General features: G+C 56.8%; 1 protein-coding gene across 3 annotated transcripts in view; it reads right to left on the reverse strand.

Annotated features, from left to right (window-relative positions):
- PRKCZ (protein kinase C zeta) overlaps positions 1-13684 on the reverse strand; it is a 99165-nt gene that overhangs the window by 4837 nt on the left and 80644 nt on the right. For all 3 annotated transcript variants that reach the window (XM_061185118.1, XM_061185117.1, XM_061185119.1), the window contains 3 exons: positions 2995-3081; positions 1103-1238; positions 830-917 (listed from right to left, as the gene is read on the reverse strand). In XM_061185118.1, the coding sequence (XP_061041101.1) occupies positions 830-917; positions 1103-1238; positions 2995-3081 (311 nt within the window). The remainder of the gene's footprint in view (positions 1-829; positions 918-1102; positions 1239-2994; positions 3082-13684) is intronic.

The raw sequence follows: 13684 nt of genomic DNA on the forward strand, positions 1-13684 counted from the left end.
CGGGACGCTCGGCTCCTCCTTACTAGCTGCAACGCTGTCTTCACATCAAGGCCGTCCACGGACGGCCAGCTGCTCCCAGTGTCTGGGGCCGTCCACCTCCATCACACACGGGATCCCCACCCCAGGCCAGGCTCTAGACTCCCTGCTCTGGTCCACAGCTGCCGTCTGTCCTTCTCTGGCTACTAAGTGACTTCAATCCTATCAGCCTCCTGGGTACCCAGGTATCTGAGGGTGCGAGAACCTGCCACCCTGCCTACCCCCCGACTTTTAACAGCAAGGAAAATGTGTGGAAATATTTGACGGTATATTTGTGATGTGAAAACAGCAGAACCCAAGGAAGGGGTGGACAAGCTCCAGTGTCCACGGGGGCTGTGCGTGGCTCTAGTGGCTCTGGGGAACCCCCTCCGGCGGGCGGCACCCACTGACTCGGGACACCCGCCTTGGCTCTGTCTTTGCTTTGTCTTCTCCTTCCCAAGCCCTTCGGGCTCCTTGACCAGAGGGATCCTGTCCAGTGACCTCGCCAGGGGACACTCAGGTGGACACAGAGGACAACAGCTGGGGACTGAGGCCAGTTAGTGACCTGGGGCTGGGACGAGGTGAGGGTGTGCGTTTTAGTGTAATTTGGTTAGGAAGACCCCTCTCCCCGGCTGCTGGGCCAGGGCCCCGGAGCCCCTGGTTGGGACCCCCGGCAGGGTTGGCCCCAGGCAGGCCCACCTCCCTCTCTCTCTGCTCCGCGGCCAAGTCCCCAGGGAGAGGAAACTCCCAGGGCTTGGGTCGTGCTCTCCCGCCTCCTCTGAGCCCAGCGCCCTAGCGCCCCGCCCGCGCTCACCGTACTCCTCTCCCCGCAGGATTTCCGGGGCGATGTAGTTCGGGGTTCCGCAGAAAGTGCTTGTCGTGTCACCGGGGCCCAGGCCTTCCTGTAGGGATAAAGCCAGTTACCAGGAGGGAGGGGCCCGCCAGACACACCCCCGCCGGCGAGAGAACCCACAGAGGACCGGTGATGTGGGGGCGGCCGGAGCCCGGCAGCCAGGACGAGACGGAGCGGGCGCTGGGCTGCCCGGGACCCCCAGAGGCAGGTGGGGGCAGCGGGCCGGGAGCCCACCTTGCACATGCCGTAGTCCGTCAGCTTGATGTGGCCGTCGGCGTCGAGGAGAACGTTGTCCAGCTTCAGGTCCCGATAAATAATCCCTCTCTCGTGTAGGAAGTTGAGCGCGATACAAATCTCAGCAGCGTAGAACCTGGGGAGGGGGTGACACCCGTCATCAGCAGAGAGAACCCAACCAGGAACCGGGACGGGGGCCCAAGCAGACAGACGTCCCGTATGCTCCGTTGAAGAGCGCATGGGCCGACAGGACAGGGCAAGGCACGCAGCGTCCTAGTGGTCAGGGAGACGCAAACCAAACCCACCGTGAGACATCACCTCGCGCCCACCAGGACAGCCACTATCCAAACCCCCCAGACAGAAAAGAACAAGTGCTGGTGAGGATGTGGAGAAACTGGAACCCTTGTGCACTGCTGGTGGGAATGTAAAATGGTGCAGCTGCTGTGGAAAACAGTATGGAGGTTCCTCAAAAAAATTAAAAATTAGAATTACCATGTGACCCAGCAATACTACTTCTGCGTATATACCCAAAAGAATTGAAAACAGGGACTCGAATGGGTATTTGTACCCCCATGTTCACAGCAGCACTATTCGCCGTAGCTAAAACACAGAAGCAACACAAGTGTCCATTGTCAGATGATGGATAAACAAAATGTGGTCCATTCACACAATGCAGTAATATTCAGCCTTAAAAAGGGAGGAGATTCTGACACCTGCTCCAGCGTGGGTGGACCTTGAGGCCACTATGCTGAGTGAAATAAGCCAGGCACGAAAGGACACATCCTACATGATCCCGCTTCTACGAGGTCCCTGGAGGAGATTCATAGAGACAGAAAGTAGGAGGGTGGGGCCCAGGGCTGGGGGAGGGGTGGGGAGTGAGTGTCTCATGGGGCCAGAGCGTCGGTTTGGGAAGATGAGAAAGTTCTGGAGATGACGGTGGTGATGGCTGTACAACACCGTGAATGTGCTTAACGCCACTGAGCTGTGCACTTATAAATGGCTGAGACAGTAATTTCATGTGTATTTTACCACAATTAGAAAAAGAGGACATGAGTGTGTGGGGCTCGCTGTTCTTGACTGATTACCCGCCTCCCCCCAAAAAGGATCTATGGTGACTCATAATGCCGCGTGGAATTATTTTCCAGTGAGGAAATGAGGAAAAGAGAAAAATATGGAAAACAGGAAAGAGCTACGTACGGGGTGGAAATAAACGCCCCACCCGCCCGTGAGGCCAAGGCTGCGTGGCGGTGATGGGGTCAGTGTCCCTGAGAGTCATTTAAAAAGAAACGGAGATTGTCTTTCCTCTTCCAGGCAAGCCCCTGCTGTACATCGTGCAGATGGTGGGGAGCGGCCTTGCCGTCCAGGCGGCTAAGCTGATAGTCGGGACGTTCACCCCGTTTCAGAAACAGGCAAAAGCACAGCGCCATCACACACACAGTGCTCCGGGGGGTCGGCCACTCCCAGGACCCTCCCGGCTCTGGCCTGGCCCCTGGAAGGAGGCAGTGACCCCCTGTGCCCCTTCCCCAAATCCACTTCCCCCCCCGCCCCCCCCAGGTCTCCCCCCGCCCCCGGCTGCCCAAATCCACTCCCCCCCGCCCCCCCCGTCCCCCCACCGGCTGCCCAAATCCACTCCCCCCCGCCCCCCCCGGTCCCCCCCCCGCCGCTGCACAAATCCACTTCCCCCCCCGCCCCCGGCTGCACAAATCCACTCCCCCCCCGCCCCCCCGGCTGCACAAATCCACTCCCCCCCCCCGGCTGCCCAAATCCACTCCCCCCCGCCCCCCCCCACCCCCGGCTGCCCAAATCCACTCCCCCCCCGCCCCCGCCACCCCCGGCTGCCCAAATCCACTCCCCCCACACCCTCCCGGTCCCCCCCCCCCTGCTGCACCCACCTGGCGTGCTCCTCGGGCAGCTTCCTCTGTCTCTGCATGTGGAACATGAGGTCACCCCCGTTGACGTACTCGATGACCAGGAACAACCTGCGGGACACATGGCGGGGAGGCCAGGGTCACAAGCGCGGCCGGGACCCCCAGGGGTCCCCCTCTCTGGCCGGTCACCCTCCTGAGAGGCCCAGGGAAGGCGGTGACCGGGGCTGCCCGCCCCACTCTGGGGTCAGGGGGAAGCCGCTCAGCTCTGACTCCGATGCAGTAAAACTCCGGAGAGAAACTCTCGTTCACCACTCGCTGCATCCAACACAGTTATTTGTTCTCCCAGGGTGCCAGGCCTGCCTTTGGTTAAAAAAGGTAAAAATAAGGCAGGGCTGGTGGCCGGAGGCCCACTGGGGCAGGGAGGGCACTACGTGGCTGGGTGGCCGCAGAAGGCCTCCCCAGGGAGCAGAAGCCCGGATGGTGGGGGGATGGGGAGGGGCCACGGGGGAGGGCAGAGAGCTGAGGGACCACCCCGTAGGCCAAGGGGCCCGGCTCGGCAGGAGAAGCCAGAAGGGCAGGTGCACAAGCCAGGTGATGCGAATGACCCTCTGGCTGCTGTCTGGATGGACGCCAGGGAGTGGGGAAGGGCAGGCGGAGGGGGAGGAGGTGCCCAGGTGAGAGCACAGGTGCGCTGGCCAGGAGGGCCTGAGGCAGAGGCCACAAGATCGCCAGTGGGCTGGGCAGCCAGGAGGGGAAGGAGTGGGTGGGACCCTCCCGGACCCTCCCTGAACAGCAGGTCCCAAGGCGGAGGGTCAGGCTCGCTGACCTGGCCACAGGGAGTCGGCGATGCCAGCTGCCCTCCAGGAGGGGGCTGGGGGCAGCGGGGTCGGGGCCTCCGGCGGGAGGATCCCTGTGATTGACAGATCCGTCCTCTGGATGCAGGCAGGGCCCCTCAAGTCTCCAAACAATTTACCATTTACCATGTGGTTTCTTTTCTGATAAGATCCTTCCCGCATTTAATAAGGTTCCATTTTCAAAATTAAATTCACACACGATTTTCCAGAAATACCCTGCTGAGGGCAGCTCGTGGATTTTTAGGTCAGCGGCTCCTCTGGGCGCTTTTGGAGAGTTGGGAGCACAGAGGGAGGGGAGCAAACCCGCTGGCCCCCCAGCCTGTCTGCATCCCTGATTCAGTGATGACGTACTTTAACACGGAGCAAGTGAACGAGCTGCAAATCGCCTTCCAAGTCTCTGATTACATATTAAGACTAGAAACAACTCCTAAATACATAAATAGCAGAAATGGAGACAAAAGCCTGACCACTGGGTGGGTAGCCAGAGCCTTCCCTGTCATCCTGGAGAAAACCCAGCTCCTCTGTGGGGGCGGGGCGGCTCCCCTGCCTCCAAAGGATGCTCTCGGAAAGGGTCCAGGAACCCTGGCTCTGACACGGGTCCGCCCGTTTTGCAGGCAGACTGTACTCACGCACATTTTGCCTGTGGCTGCTTTCACACTACAACAGAGGTGAGAGACGGAAAAAGCTTGCCGATCCGCTACAAACAGCAAGGACGAACGACAGCTGTACAGCCCCCGCTGACCGTCGGGCACTATTCCAACACGTGTGCACGTCTAATCCTGGCAGCTACCCTGAGGGAAGTGCTATGCAGGTCCTCGACCCCTGGGGAGAGGCCTAAGACCACACGGTTTTTAAAAAAAGCATTTACTAACAACTCTGTGACATCAAAGCACAGGACGGTATTTGCCACCAGCACCCGGAATCAAGCAGCCCCAGGAGGTGTGTTCACCCCAACGTGGGTGCTCCCCAGGAAACGGATGTGGCCGCCCACACAGGGACAGAAAGCAACGCCATTCCAGAGAAAAGAAAGAAATACGCCAATGCTAGAGACAGACGCCGACACGATGGCTTAGGGAGCAGAAGAAATTTAAGGGGACATTTAAGCACCCAGAGAAGAAGAAGCAATGGTAGTTTCCTTTCTGTATCCAGGGGAAAGCCCGTCAAGGGAGTTTCAAGAGAAGCCACATCTCTACGCATGGAGGCAGGGACATGTTCAGCTGGTCTGTGGCTGTCGCCTGGGGACCCGGGTCTCAGGTAACTTGCTGATCAAGGAATTTATTTAATTCGTGAAACTGATCAGCTACAAGAACAGAGCAAGATGTTTTTTTTCCTTAAAGCAACTGTATATCTAAAGATTTTTTCATTCTACAAATAAATCTTAATACTACTTCCAACATTTCACTTTTCCTCTTTAATTTTTACAGGAGTATACTGGATTTACAGTGTTGTGTTAGTTTCAGGTGTGCTACTTTCAACACTTCTTTAGAGCAAAACCCCACCAGAGCCGTCAGGGGCTGACTCACTCTGATGACAATGCTTTGTGTGACTCAGACGAGCTGGCTGCTGTGACAAAACGCCCCGATGTCCATGGCCAAGTGCAGCTGAAGGCCGTCTCTGGGCTTCACGCCCGGGGCTCTGCCATGTCGGGCCTCCCGCGTCCCTGCACGTGAGCCCCTGGGGCGCAGCCACAGTTGGCACGTGTGTGATGCCAGGATGGGAAAGAAGCCACCCCTGGGGCTGAGACAGCAGCTTACGTTTCCTCGGTACTTAACAAAATGTGCAAAATATAGTAAAACCTCGCAAAACAGGATTCATCAAGAGCTGGAGACAGAAAGGGGAGTAAACACCACAGTCAACTCACAGGCTGGGACCAGGGCAGGAGCAGAGGCCAGAAGCCGGCCCTACGTGCCTGTCCCCCATCACCTGAGGAAAACCTGGGATGTGGGGCCTGTCCGATGGCTGAGGGCGCCGGGGGCAGGGGAAGAGGGGACCGTGGCCCCGTCTGCATGGGAGATGCTCTCCTCAGCTCGGGGATGAGTCAGGCCAGGCCCCTACCTCCCCACAGCCCCCATGGGATAAAACACCAGCCCCGGGCTTCCCTGGTGGTGCAGTGGTTAAGAATCCGCCTGCCAATTCAGGGGACGTGGGTTCAAGCCCTGGTCTGGTAAGATCCCACATGCCGCGTGCGCCGCAACTATTGAGCCCAAGTGCCACAACTACTGAGCCTGTGTGCCACAACTACTGAAGCCCGTGCACCTAGAGCCCGTGCTCCGCAAAAAGAGAAGCCACTGCAATGAAAAGCCCGCGCACCGCAACGAAGAGTAGCCCCCGCTCGCTGCAACTAGAGAAAGCCCGCGTGCAGCAACAAAGACCCAATGCAGCCCAAAATAAACAAATTTATATATACATATATTAAAAAAACCACCAGCCCCATACCTCGCTCAGAGGGGACACTGATGGCATGGGACAGTGTGCTGAGATCAAGAGGTAATGCCACATGGACACCAGCAGCTGGCTGCATCTGGCCCCCCACCCATGTCTGTCAATAAAGCTTTATCGGAACACTGTCTTTGTCTGTCCGAACCCCAGTGAGTAGCTGTCACAGAGACCGTGTGGCCCTCAAAGGTGAAAATACTTACTATCTGGTCTTTTGAAAAAAAGTGTCGACCCCTGGTGTAAAAAATAACAAGAACAGCAGCTTTTACAGCCCTCACAAAACGTCAGGCACTATTCCAAGCACATCTGTGTATAAAACTTAACCTGAGAACCGTGCAGTAGGCTCTAGGAGTTTCCCTATTTTACAGACAGGGACACTGAGGCACTGGGAGGTGAAATAACTTTCCCAGGATCACACAGTTACTGTCTAATAAGATCTGATACCGGGTGATTTGGATGAATCCAGAACCCACGCCTGGAGCCCCACCCCCAGTTACCGACCCCCCATCACAGGGGTGGCTGCCCCCCAGAGGAGCTCAGGGACAGAAGAAAGGAAAAGAGGAACCAGACAAGCACCTGGGCTCCCGACAATGAACGACAGACAGGAAAGGAGGCTGAGGGCCAAAGGGAGCATCTCAGAAGAGACCACCCTCATTCCCTAATGAAAACACAAATCAGAAACACAAGGCGAGCCCCAGGACAGACATGGTCAGAACCAAAACCCTGACTCAGAAGGATGCTCACAGCTATCACGGTGAGCATGCAAACCAGACAGAGCCCACGGCTCTGGGACAGCTGCCAACAGAAAAGGGAAGCTGGCAACTCCAGGCCCAGAAAAACCTCCTCCTGGAGCGGGGGGATGAACAGCTTGTCTCCATCTCCCCATGGACGATGAGTGCTGGACGGACACACCACCAAGCACCCGCCTGTGTTCGAGGGCAAGGGGACCTGGCTAAGCCTGGCTCAAGCGCCTGGGCTCTCACACGTGAAGGACGCACGGAACGTGAACCCTAGCCCTTCCCAGACTCGTGAGTCATGCCTCAGGATGAAATCGAGCAAAGTAGGAGAGACCAAAACGGCGAAGCAGCTACAGAAGGACCAGCATGAGGATGGCACACCTAAAAAACATAAAAATTACAGCAAACACAATTGGGTGGTGGAGAGAGGGAAGCTGCCCTCTGAAACACCCTAGGCCCCAGCAGATTCAGGGAATCCTGCCAAGAGATCATTTCAATGAGATTTAGAATGTTCCAGAGAGTAAAAAAATAAGGAAAAGGCAAAAATCTAATAAAGATTGTATAAGGGGAACTATAGGTGGATCAGACATCAATATCAACATCAATGAAAAACTCCTAAATAAGATCAGAAAACTGAATTCAAAAGCACATTAACAGAATTGTACACTAAGACCAGGCATGCGTTTCCCCAGGAATTCAAGGAGAGTTCAACCCTGGGAAATATGTTATAATGATACAATTCATCATTTTAGGAGGCCCGGAGGAGTAAAAATCATAACAATCACCTCCATAAATGGTGAGAAGACCTTTGGAAACATTCCATATTCTTTCTTGACAATAAAATAAAAAGAGGTGTAAACTTCCTTCAGACAAACTGTAACTCCATGCCGGTTATTGGCATGTCTGTAACCTCCCCACTGCTGGGTCTGGGAGTCTTTGAGCTGCGTTTCTGAGGCTCTGGGGGAGATGGGATGATGGGGTCCAGGAGTCCGTGGCGGGTGATCCTCTTCCCAAAAGCCAGGCAGGGGCAGCACCTCCTTAGCCTCCAGCCTTGTCAGACGGGGCCCCTGTGGACCCAGAACCCAGGGCGATGGCCGCAGGTGGAGACCCTGGTCCCTGCTGCTCCCTCCCTCCCCTGATGCCCCCGGGCCCCTTGCTGTAGCAAACGCCAACACATCTGACTGGAATGCCAGCGCGGTCTGGTTCTGCGTTCCTGACACCCCACTGGCCCACAGCAGCTGGCGCTGGGCTCTCAGTGCCAACACCAGACGCGTTCCCTTGGGGTCAGGAAGGGGACAGGTTTGCCCACCACCACCAGTCCCCAAATGCGGTAGGTACTGGCTGATGTCATTAGAGATAGAAATGAACAGGGGCACGAATTGGTAAGGAGTGGGTAACAGCATCGTCTGCAGATGTTATCACTGCACATTCAGAAATCCAAGAAAACCACCTGAAATTTACTGGAGAAAGAGAATCATGAGGCAAAGGGCCCGAAATCAATGTGCAGAAACCACATTACGTTGCTTGTTGCTTTAATGGAAGAAAAGACCTCACTTATAGTAGAAACAGAAGAGAGAAACACTCAGGACAAAAATTAAGCGAGGAACTGAAAACTCTGCATGAAGAAAAACTTTAAGATCTCCCAAAAGAGCAGATGAAAAGGGAAACCACGTGACTGAGTAGGAAGCGCCTGCATCCTAAGGATGCCCTGTCTTCCTTTCCGGAGCTGGACAGGTCGATTCCAAAGTCCACATGGAGAAATAAACAGCAAAAAGGAAAAGCAAGCAGCAAAACGTGTCAATGATAAGACCAGGGAGTGTGCACAAAAGCTCCTCCTTTCACTTTCCTGCGTTTCAAAATTGCGACAAGTTTTTTTTAAAAAAAAGGAGCTACCCTTTTACGTGGTTTCTGATGTCATTTAATAGTCGGCAAAAGCACAATTTCAGGTCTGGTCCTGACAGCTACTTCGACAGAAGGAGCCCCCGTGCCCGGCTCTAGCGAGGCCCCGTCCAGGGGAGGCATGCAGCTGCACAGGACGTCAGCCCAGTCAGGCAGTGGCTGCATGGGGCACCGGGGTCACCGCATCCTCACGGGATGGTCCAAGGACGCCAGCTCATGGAGAGCATGTCCCCCGCCCGTGCACATCCGTCCCCAAGCACACGGCAATAACACGTCCCCGCCACCCACCTGCCCTGGTCTGAAAGCAGTCAGTCACCTCCAGATTAGGAAGAAAGAAGGAATCACACTCAGTGAAGGCTGTGTGTGGGCACAGCAGCAGGAGGACTCAGGCCCCTGGGCTAGGCGGACAGAGGCCACGCCCCAAGGGTCCCTCACTGTCCGGGGCTGTGGGGTGATCCACAACGGCTGCCACAGGGTTTCCAGAGAGAGTGCAGTCCACCCACACGATGGAAAAATACAGCGAGGTCCTGAAACCTCCGGAGTGTTCCGGTGAGTCTCGACTCACTTCCAACGGGGGGTCCCTTCTCCCCACGTGCGCCCTCGTGCCGGGCAGTCTAGCCCGAGGGGTCCTGCTTGGTAGCCTGAGGGGTCAGGGCTGCATTTGGACCATTTTAGGGGATGAAGGGGATCCAGGTGGAGAACAGAGGCTGACGTGGCTCCGCCCACGCCCACTGTCACTCAGCACCGCGCTTTCTATTCTGGGTTTAAATTATGACTGGAACAAATTTACTGCCTTTGGAAAGTACAGTGACTCACGTTCCCAAGGAGGGAGCACCTGCCCCTCAAGGTCGCGGATGATTCCTGCCGCGTGCACGGCCCCGTGGATGCATCCTCGCGCAGCGGTCACAGGTGTCCCGTGACTATCACCAGGGCCCCCAGGAACCGGATCTCCCTGACCCTCCATCAGGAGCGGGCGGAGGTCAGACTGGGCCCTGGGTCTGCTCACCGCAGGCCTACCTGCTTCTCACCGTGGCGACAACACACATGGCCCCGGCTCCCCCTCGGCTCCCGCTTCCCAGCCCCATGTCCACACCGCCCACTGGACACGTGCTCCCCCCGCGCCCCCAGCTCTCCACGTCGGACCCCGCCTGCTGCCCCAGCAGCGCCCAGCGTTCGTCAGTCCTGCCACGCTCTCCCTGGCATTGGGCAAACTCACCGTCCTCGTCTCCCTCTAGGCCTCCCTCAGGCCTCCTCGCCCAGCCGGTCCTGCGTCCCCGGCTGAGGATCGTGGTGCTTTCGGAAGCCGTCCCATCGGCAAGCCCTTCCTTATCCTTCCCCGGCACAGCCGCCTCCCCTGGGACACACCCGTGCGACCGTCCCTCGTGGGCTCTGCCCCCACCCCACCTTGACGGTGTTCCCAGGGTGCACGTGCGCGCTGTGGCCCCCCTGTATGGGGCCCCGGGACCCCGTCCAGGCTGAGGTCTCTCCAGAGCTGCAGCTAAGTCCTCAGGTGCGATTTACAAAGCCTAACACACAAGGCGTTCACATCTCAAAGCCACCAGGAACCAGGAAGAACTGAGTTTAGTGTCTAAGTGGGCACTGCAAACAAGGCACAACCGCTTTGTTCTTCTTTAAAGGGTAAGAAGCATCCGCGTCCGTAGATGAACATAGATAACCAATTGGGCCAACGGTTAAAAGGTTTTATTTCAGAACAGCAAGTTGACTGTAAATATTTTACTGGTGGCTTGCTCATCTGTGATCTGAGATCACACAGAACCGAGAAAAAGGTCCCCAAACTACAATCTAAAGTGGGGGGTTGGGGAGAGGGAGAAATAGATTTTCAGCTACCATCTCTCGATCACCCATTTTCCCCACAATAGCTTAAAATGAAGCAGTTTCCCCTGTTTTGGCCATTTCGTAGTAATTTTGGCTGTTGTTTAGAAAAGATGGGCTGTGTGGATATGAATGATGGTTTTTCCGTAACACAGATGTTTATTTTATACTAAAACCCTACTGTGGGACTTCCCTGGTGGCGCAGTGGTTAGGAATCTGCCTGCCAATGCAGGGGTCATGGGTTTGAGCCCTGGTCCGGGAAGATGCCACATGCCGTGGAGCAACCAAGCCCGTGCACCACAACTACTGAGCCTGCGCTCTAGAGCCTGCGAGCCACAACTACTGAGCCCACGCGCCACAACTACTGAAGCCCGCACGCCTAGAGCCCGTGCTCCACAACAAGAGAAGCCACCGCAGTGAGAAGCCCGTGCACAGCAATGAAGAGTAGCCTCTGCTCGCCGCAACTAGAGAAAGCCCGCACGCAGCAACGAAGACCCAAAGCAACCAAAAATAAATAAATACATACATACATAAATACATTTATAAAAAATTAAAAATAAAAATAAAACCCCACTGTACCATCTGCATACATTTGTACACACGTGGTGCTCTGTACCCTGTGTATACACGTGGCGACATTAATGACGACTGTAATGTTCGGGATTCCACGTCCACGAGTGAACATGGAACACGGCAGAGCCGAATGGCACTACTGGATTTGGGGAGAAAAAAGAAATGCTTATTTTCTTCCCATCCAGAGACCCCCTTCTGATAACTGCTTGTGAGAAACTGCGTCTTATTTACCAGATTTTTGCTGGTGGCGGCCCGCGGGCACAGCTCCGGAGTGGAGCGGGTGTCCGCTGTGTTTGGTGGCGCTGCAAGGGCTGCGCCGGCTCCTGGCACCACGGCAGGCCCTCGGGGCGGCGGCGCGGCGAGGAGCCCACAGGAAGGGTCGAGGTGGCCCGCACGCCCATCCCAGCCACGTCCCCGCCGCCACCCTGCCCACCCAGCCTCCCAGTTTCCGTCTCCAGTCCGCCCAGGGGTCCTAGTGGCCACGCTCCTCCCTCACCAGCAGCAGTGGGCGTGGTGCTGACAGCCGCCCCACGTGGGGCAGGGCAGCTGCTGGTTCCTGTGTCCTCGGGGGCTCAGACACGAGGTTGCGTCTGTTTGTTCCGAGGCCCAGCGCCCCCAGGAAGAAAGGCCCTTTCAGCCGAAGCTCACATTATTCACAGTTCCCCGGGAGCGGGGCCTTCCTGGCTGTACACGTTTAACTGACGGACCCAGAGCCAGCCCCTGAGGTGGGCATCCCTGCCATTCCCTGTCCCAGGGCTGAGATGGGGCCCAGAGAGGGTGCCCTGTGCAAGGTCGCCCGGACAGTAAGGGGGGGCTGGCACTTGAAGCCCAGCTGTCGGCTCCAAGCCTCTGCTGGTACTGCTGTCAGGAGAACCACAAAAGGCTTTGAAAGACTGAAATGAGGACGGGGTCTCCGGAGGAACCAGGCTCTGCTGGCACCACCCTCCCAGGGCACGGCTTCCGGGGTCTCCCTCCGTCTCTGAGCCACTTTCCAACCGGGTGGGTTCCGTACCAACAATGCCATCCACAGACTCGCAAAGGGAGTCTGACTGGTGGGGCCCTTCCCGGCCTCCCAGCCGGCTCGGCACCAGGCATCGACCAGTCCCAGGGTCCCCGTCACCCGACGTGTGCGGGATCTTGAATTCTCCTGTGAGCGGGCTGTAACCTCTGACGAGTCACATAAATGCTGACACATGCTCACTTTATATCTGTACCAAGGACATGACTGTACCTTTAAAAAATTATCCTTTAACACCACAACTGCCTACGAGGTGCCAGGTATGAACCAACTGCTGGGAGCACAAAAACACCCCCCCCCCCAGCCCTGCTCTTAGGGAGTTCACACCGTGGGTGATGGGGGACAGGCATATATCGTAAACCGGCGTCAAAGCAGGCACGTGGAAACTGCCCGGAAAGACACCCTATCCTGACTAACCAGGTCTCAGGTGCTTCTAGACGTCACTGACGGATTCCATAAAAGGGGGAGGCAAAGGAACTAGACACGGATGCTACTGATTCCTGGGATGCCTCCCGGCCGTGAATGTGAAGGCCGGAACACATCTCCTCACGTCAGTTTGGAAAGGCGCTACGGTGCGCACCTGCATCGTAGGGCTCACACAGAAACACCTACAGGATGATTTTTTTTTTCCAGTTCTAACCTTAACGCACCTGGGAACACGTGAGCCGGCGGGCAACAGAGCTGGAAGTGAGGCTGAAATATCTGACCCTTGTACATCCACACCCTACAAGTTCGTACAGTAAAGTTAACTGAAAAACACAGCAAGCCTCGTTTCACTATACGTTTAGGAAGCGTGGGTTTGGGGGGACACCCTCCCTCGGGCGTGCCCCATAATCCCAAGAGACTGGTCAGAGCCAAAGAGAGGTGAGGAAAGTGCACTGGACACTACTGCTGGGCCCTCCCGGAGCCCCGAGCGGGGGAAGAGGAGGCGAGGAAAGGGGCCTGGCAGACAGGGCGGCAAAGATGGACAGAGGGACCCAGGGGCAGCCTGGTTGCAGGGGCCTCGTCCACACGCCTAGGAGCCTGGACTGTCTCCCAGAAGCAACTGGGAAAGTGGTCGGGGGGCTCTGAAGCAGGTGATGGATACTTCAGATCTGTGTTCTCGAAACATGGCTCAGTTCCAACGTGGGGGAACTGACAGCCTGGCGCCCCAGGGACCGGACGCCCCGAGGAGGCTGCAGCTGGGGCTCAGGGGGAAAGGGAGGGTCTGAGACCCACTCAGGAGGCAGAATCACTGAGATCTGGGGAGGGGGCAACGCCAGTTCCGGTGGGAACAGGGGACTGAAGATGGGGAGAGGTGGGGGTGGATGCGGGGGGTGTCGGGGGGTGAGTCACTGCTGTGATCACAACGAAGCCCCGAGCAG

The sequence above is a fragment of the Eubalaena glacialis genome, chromosome 3 (assembly GCF_028564815.1).
Source record: "Eubalaena glacialis isolate mEubGla1 chromosome 3, mEubGla1.1.hap2.+ XY, whole genome shotgun sequence".
In the NCBI taxonomy this organism is placed as follows: Eukaryota; Metazoa; Chordata; class Mammalia; order Artiodactyla; family Balaenidae; genus Eubalaena; species Eubalaena glacialis.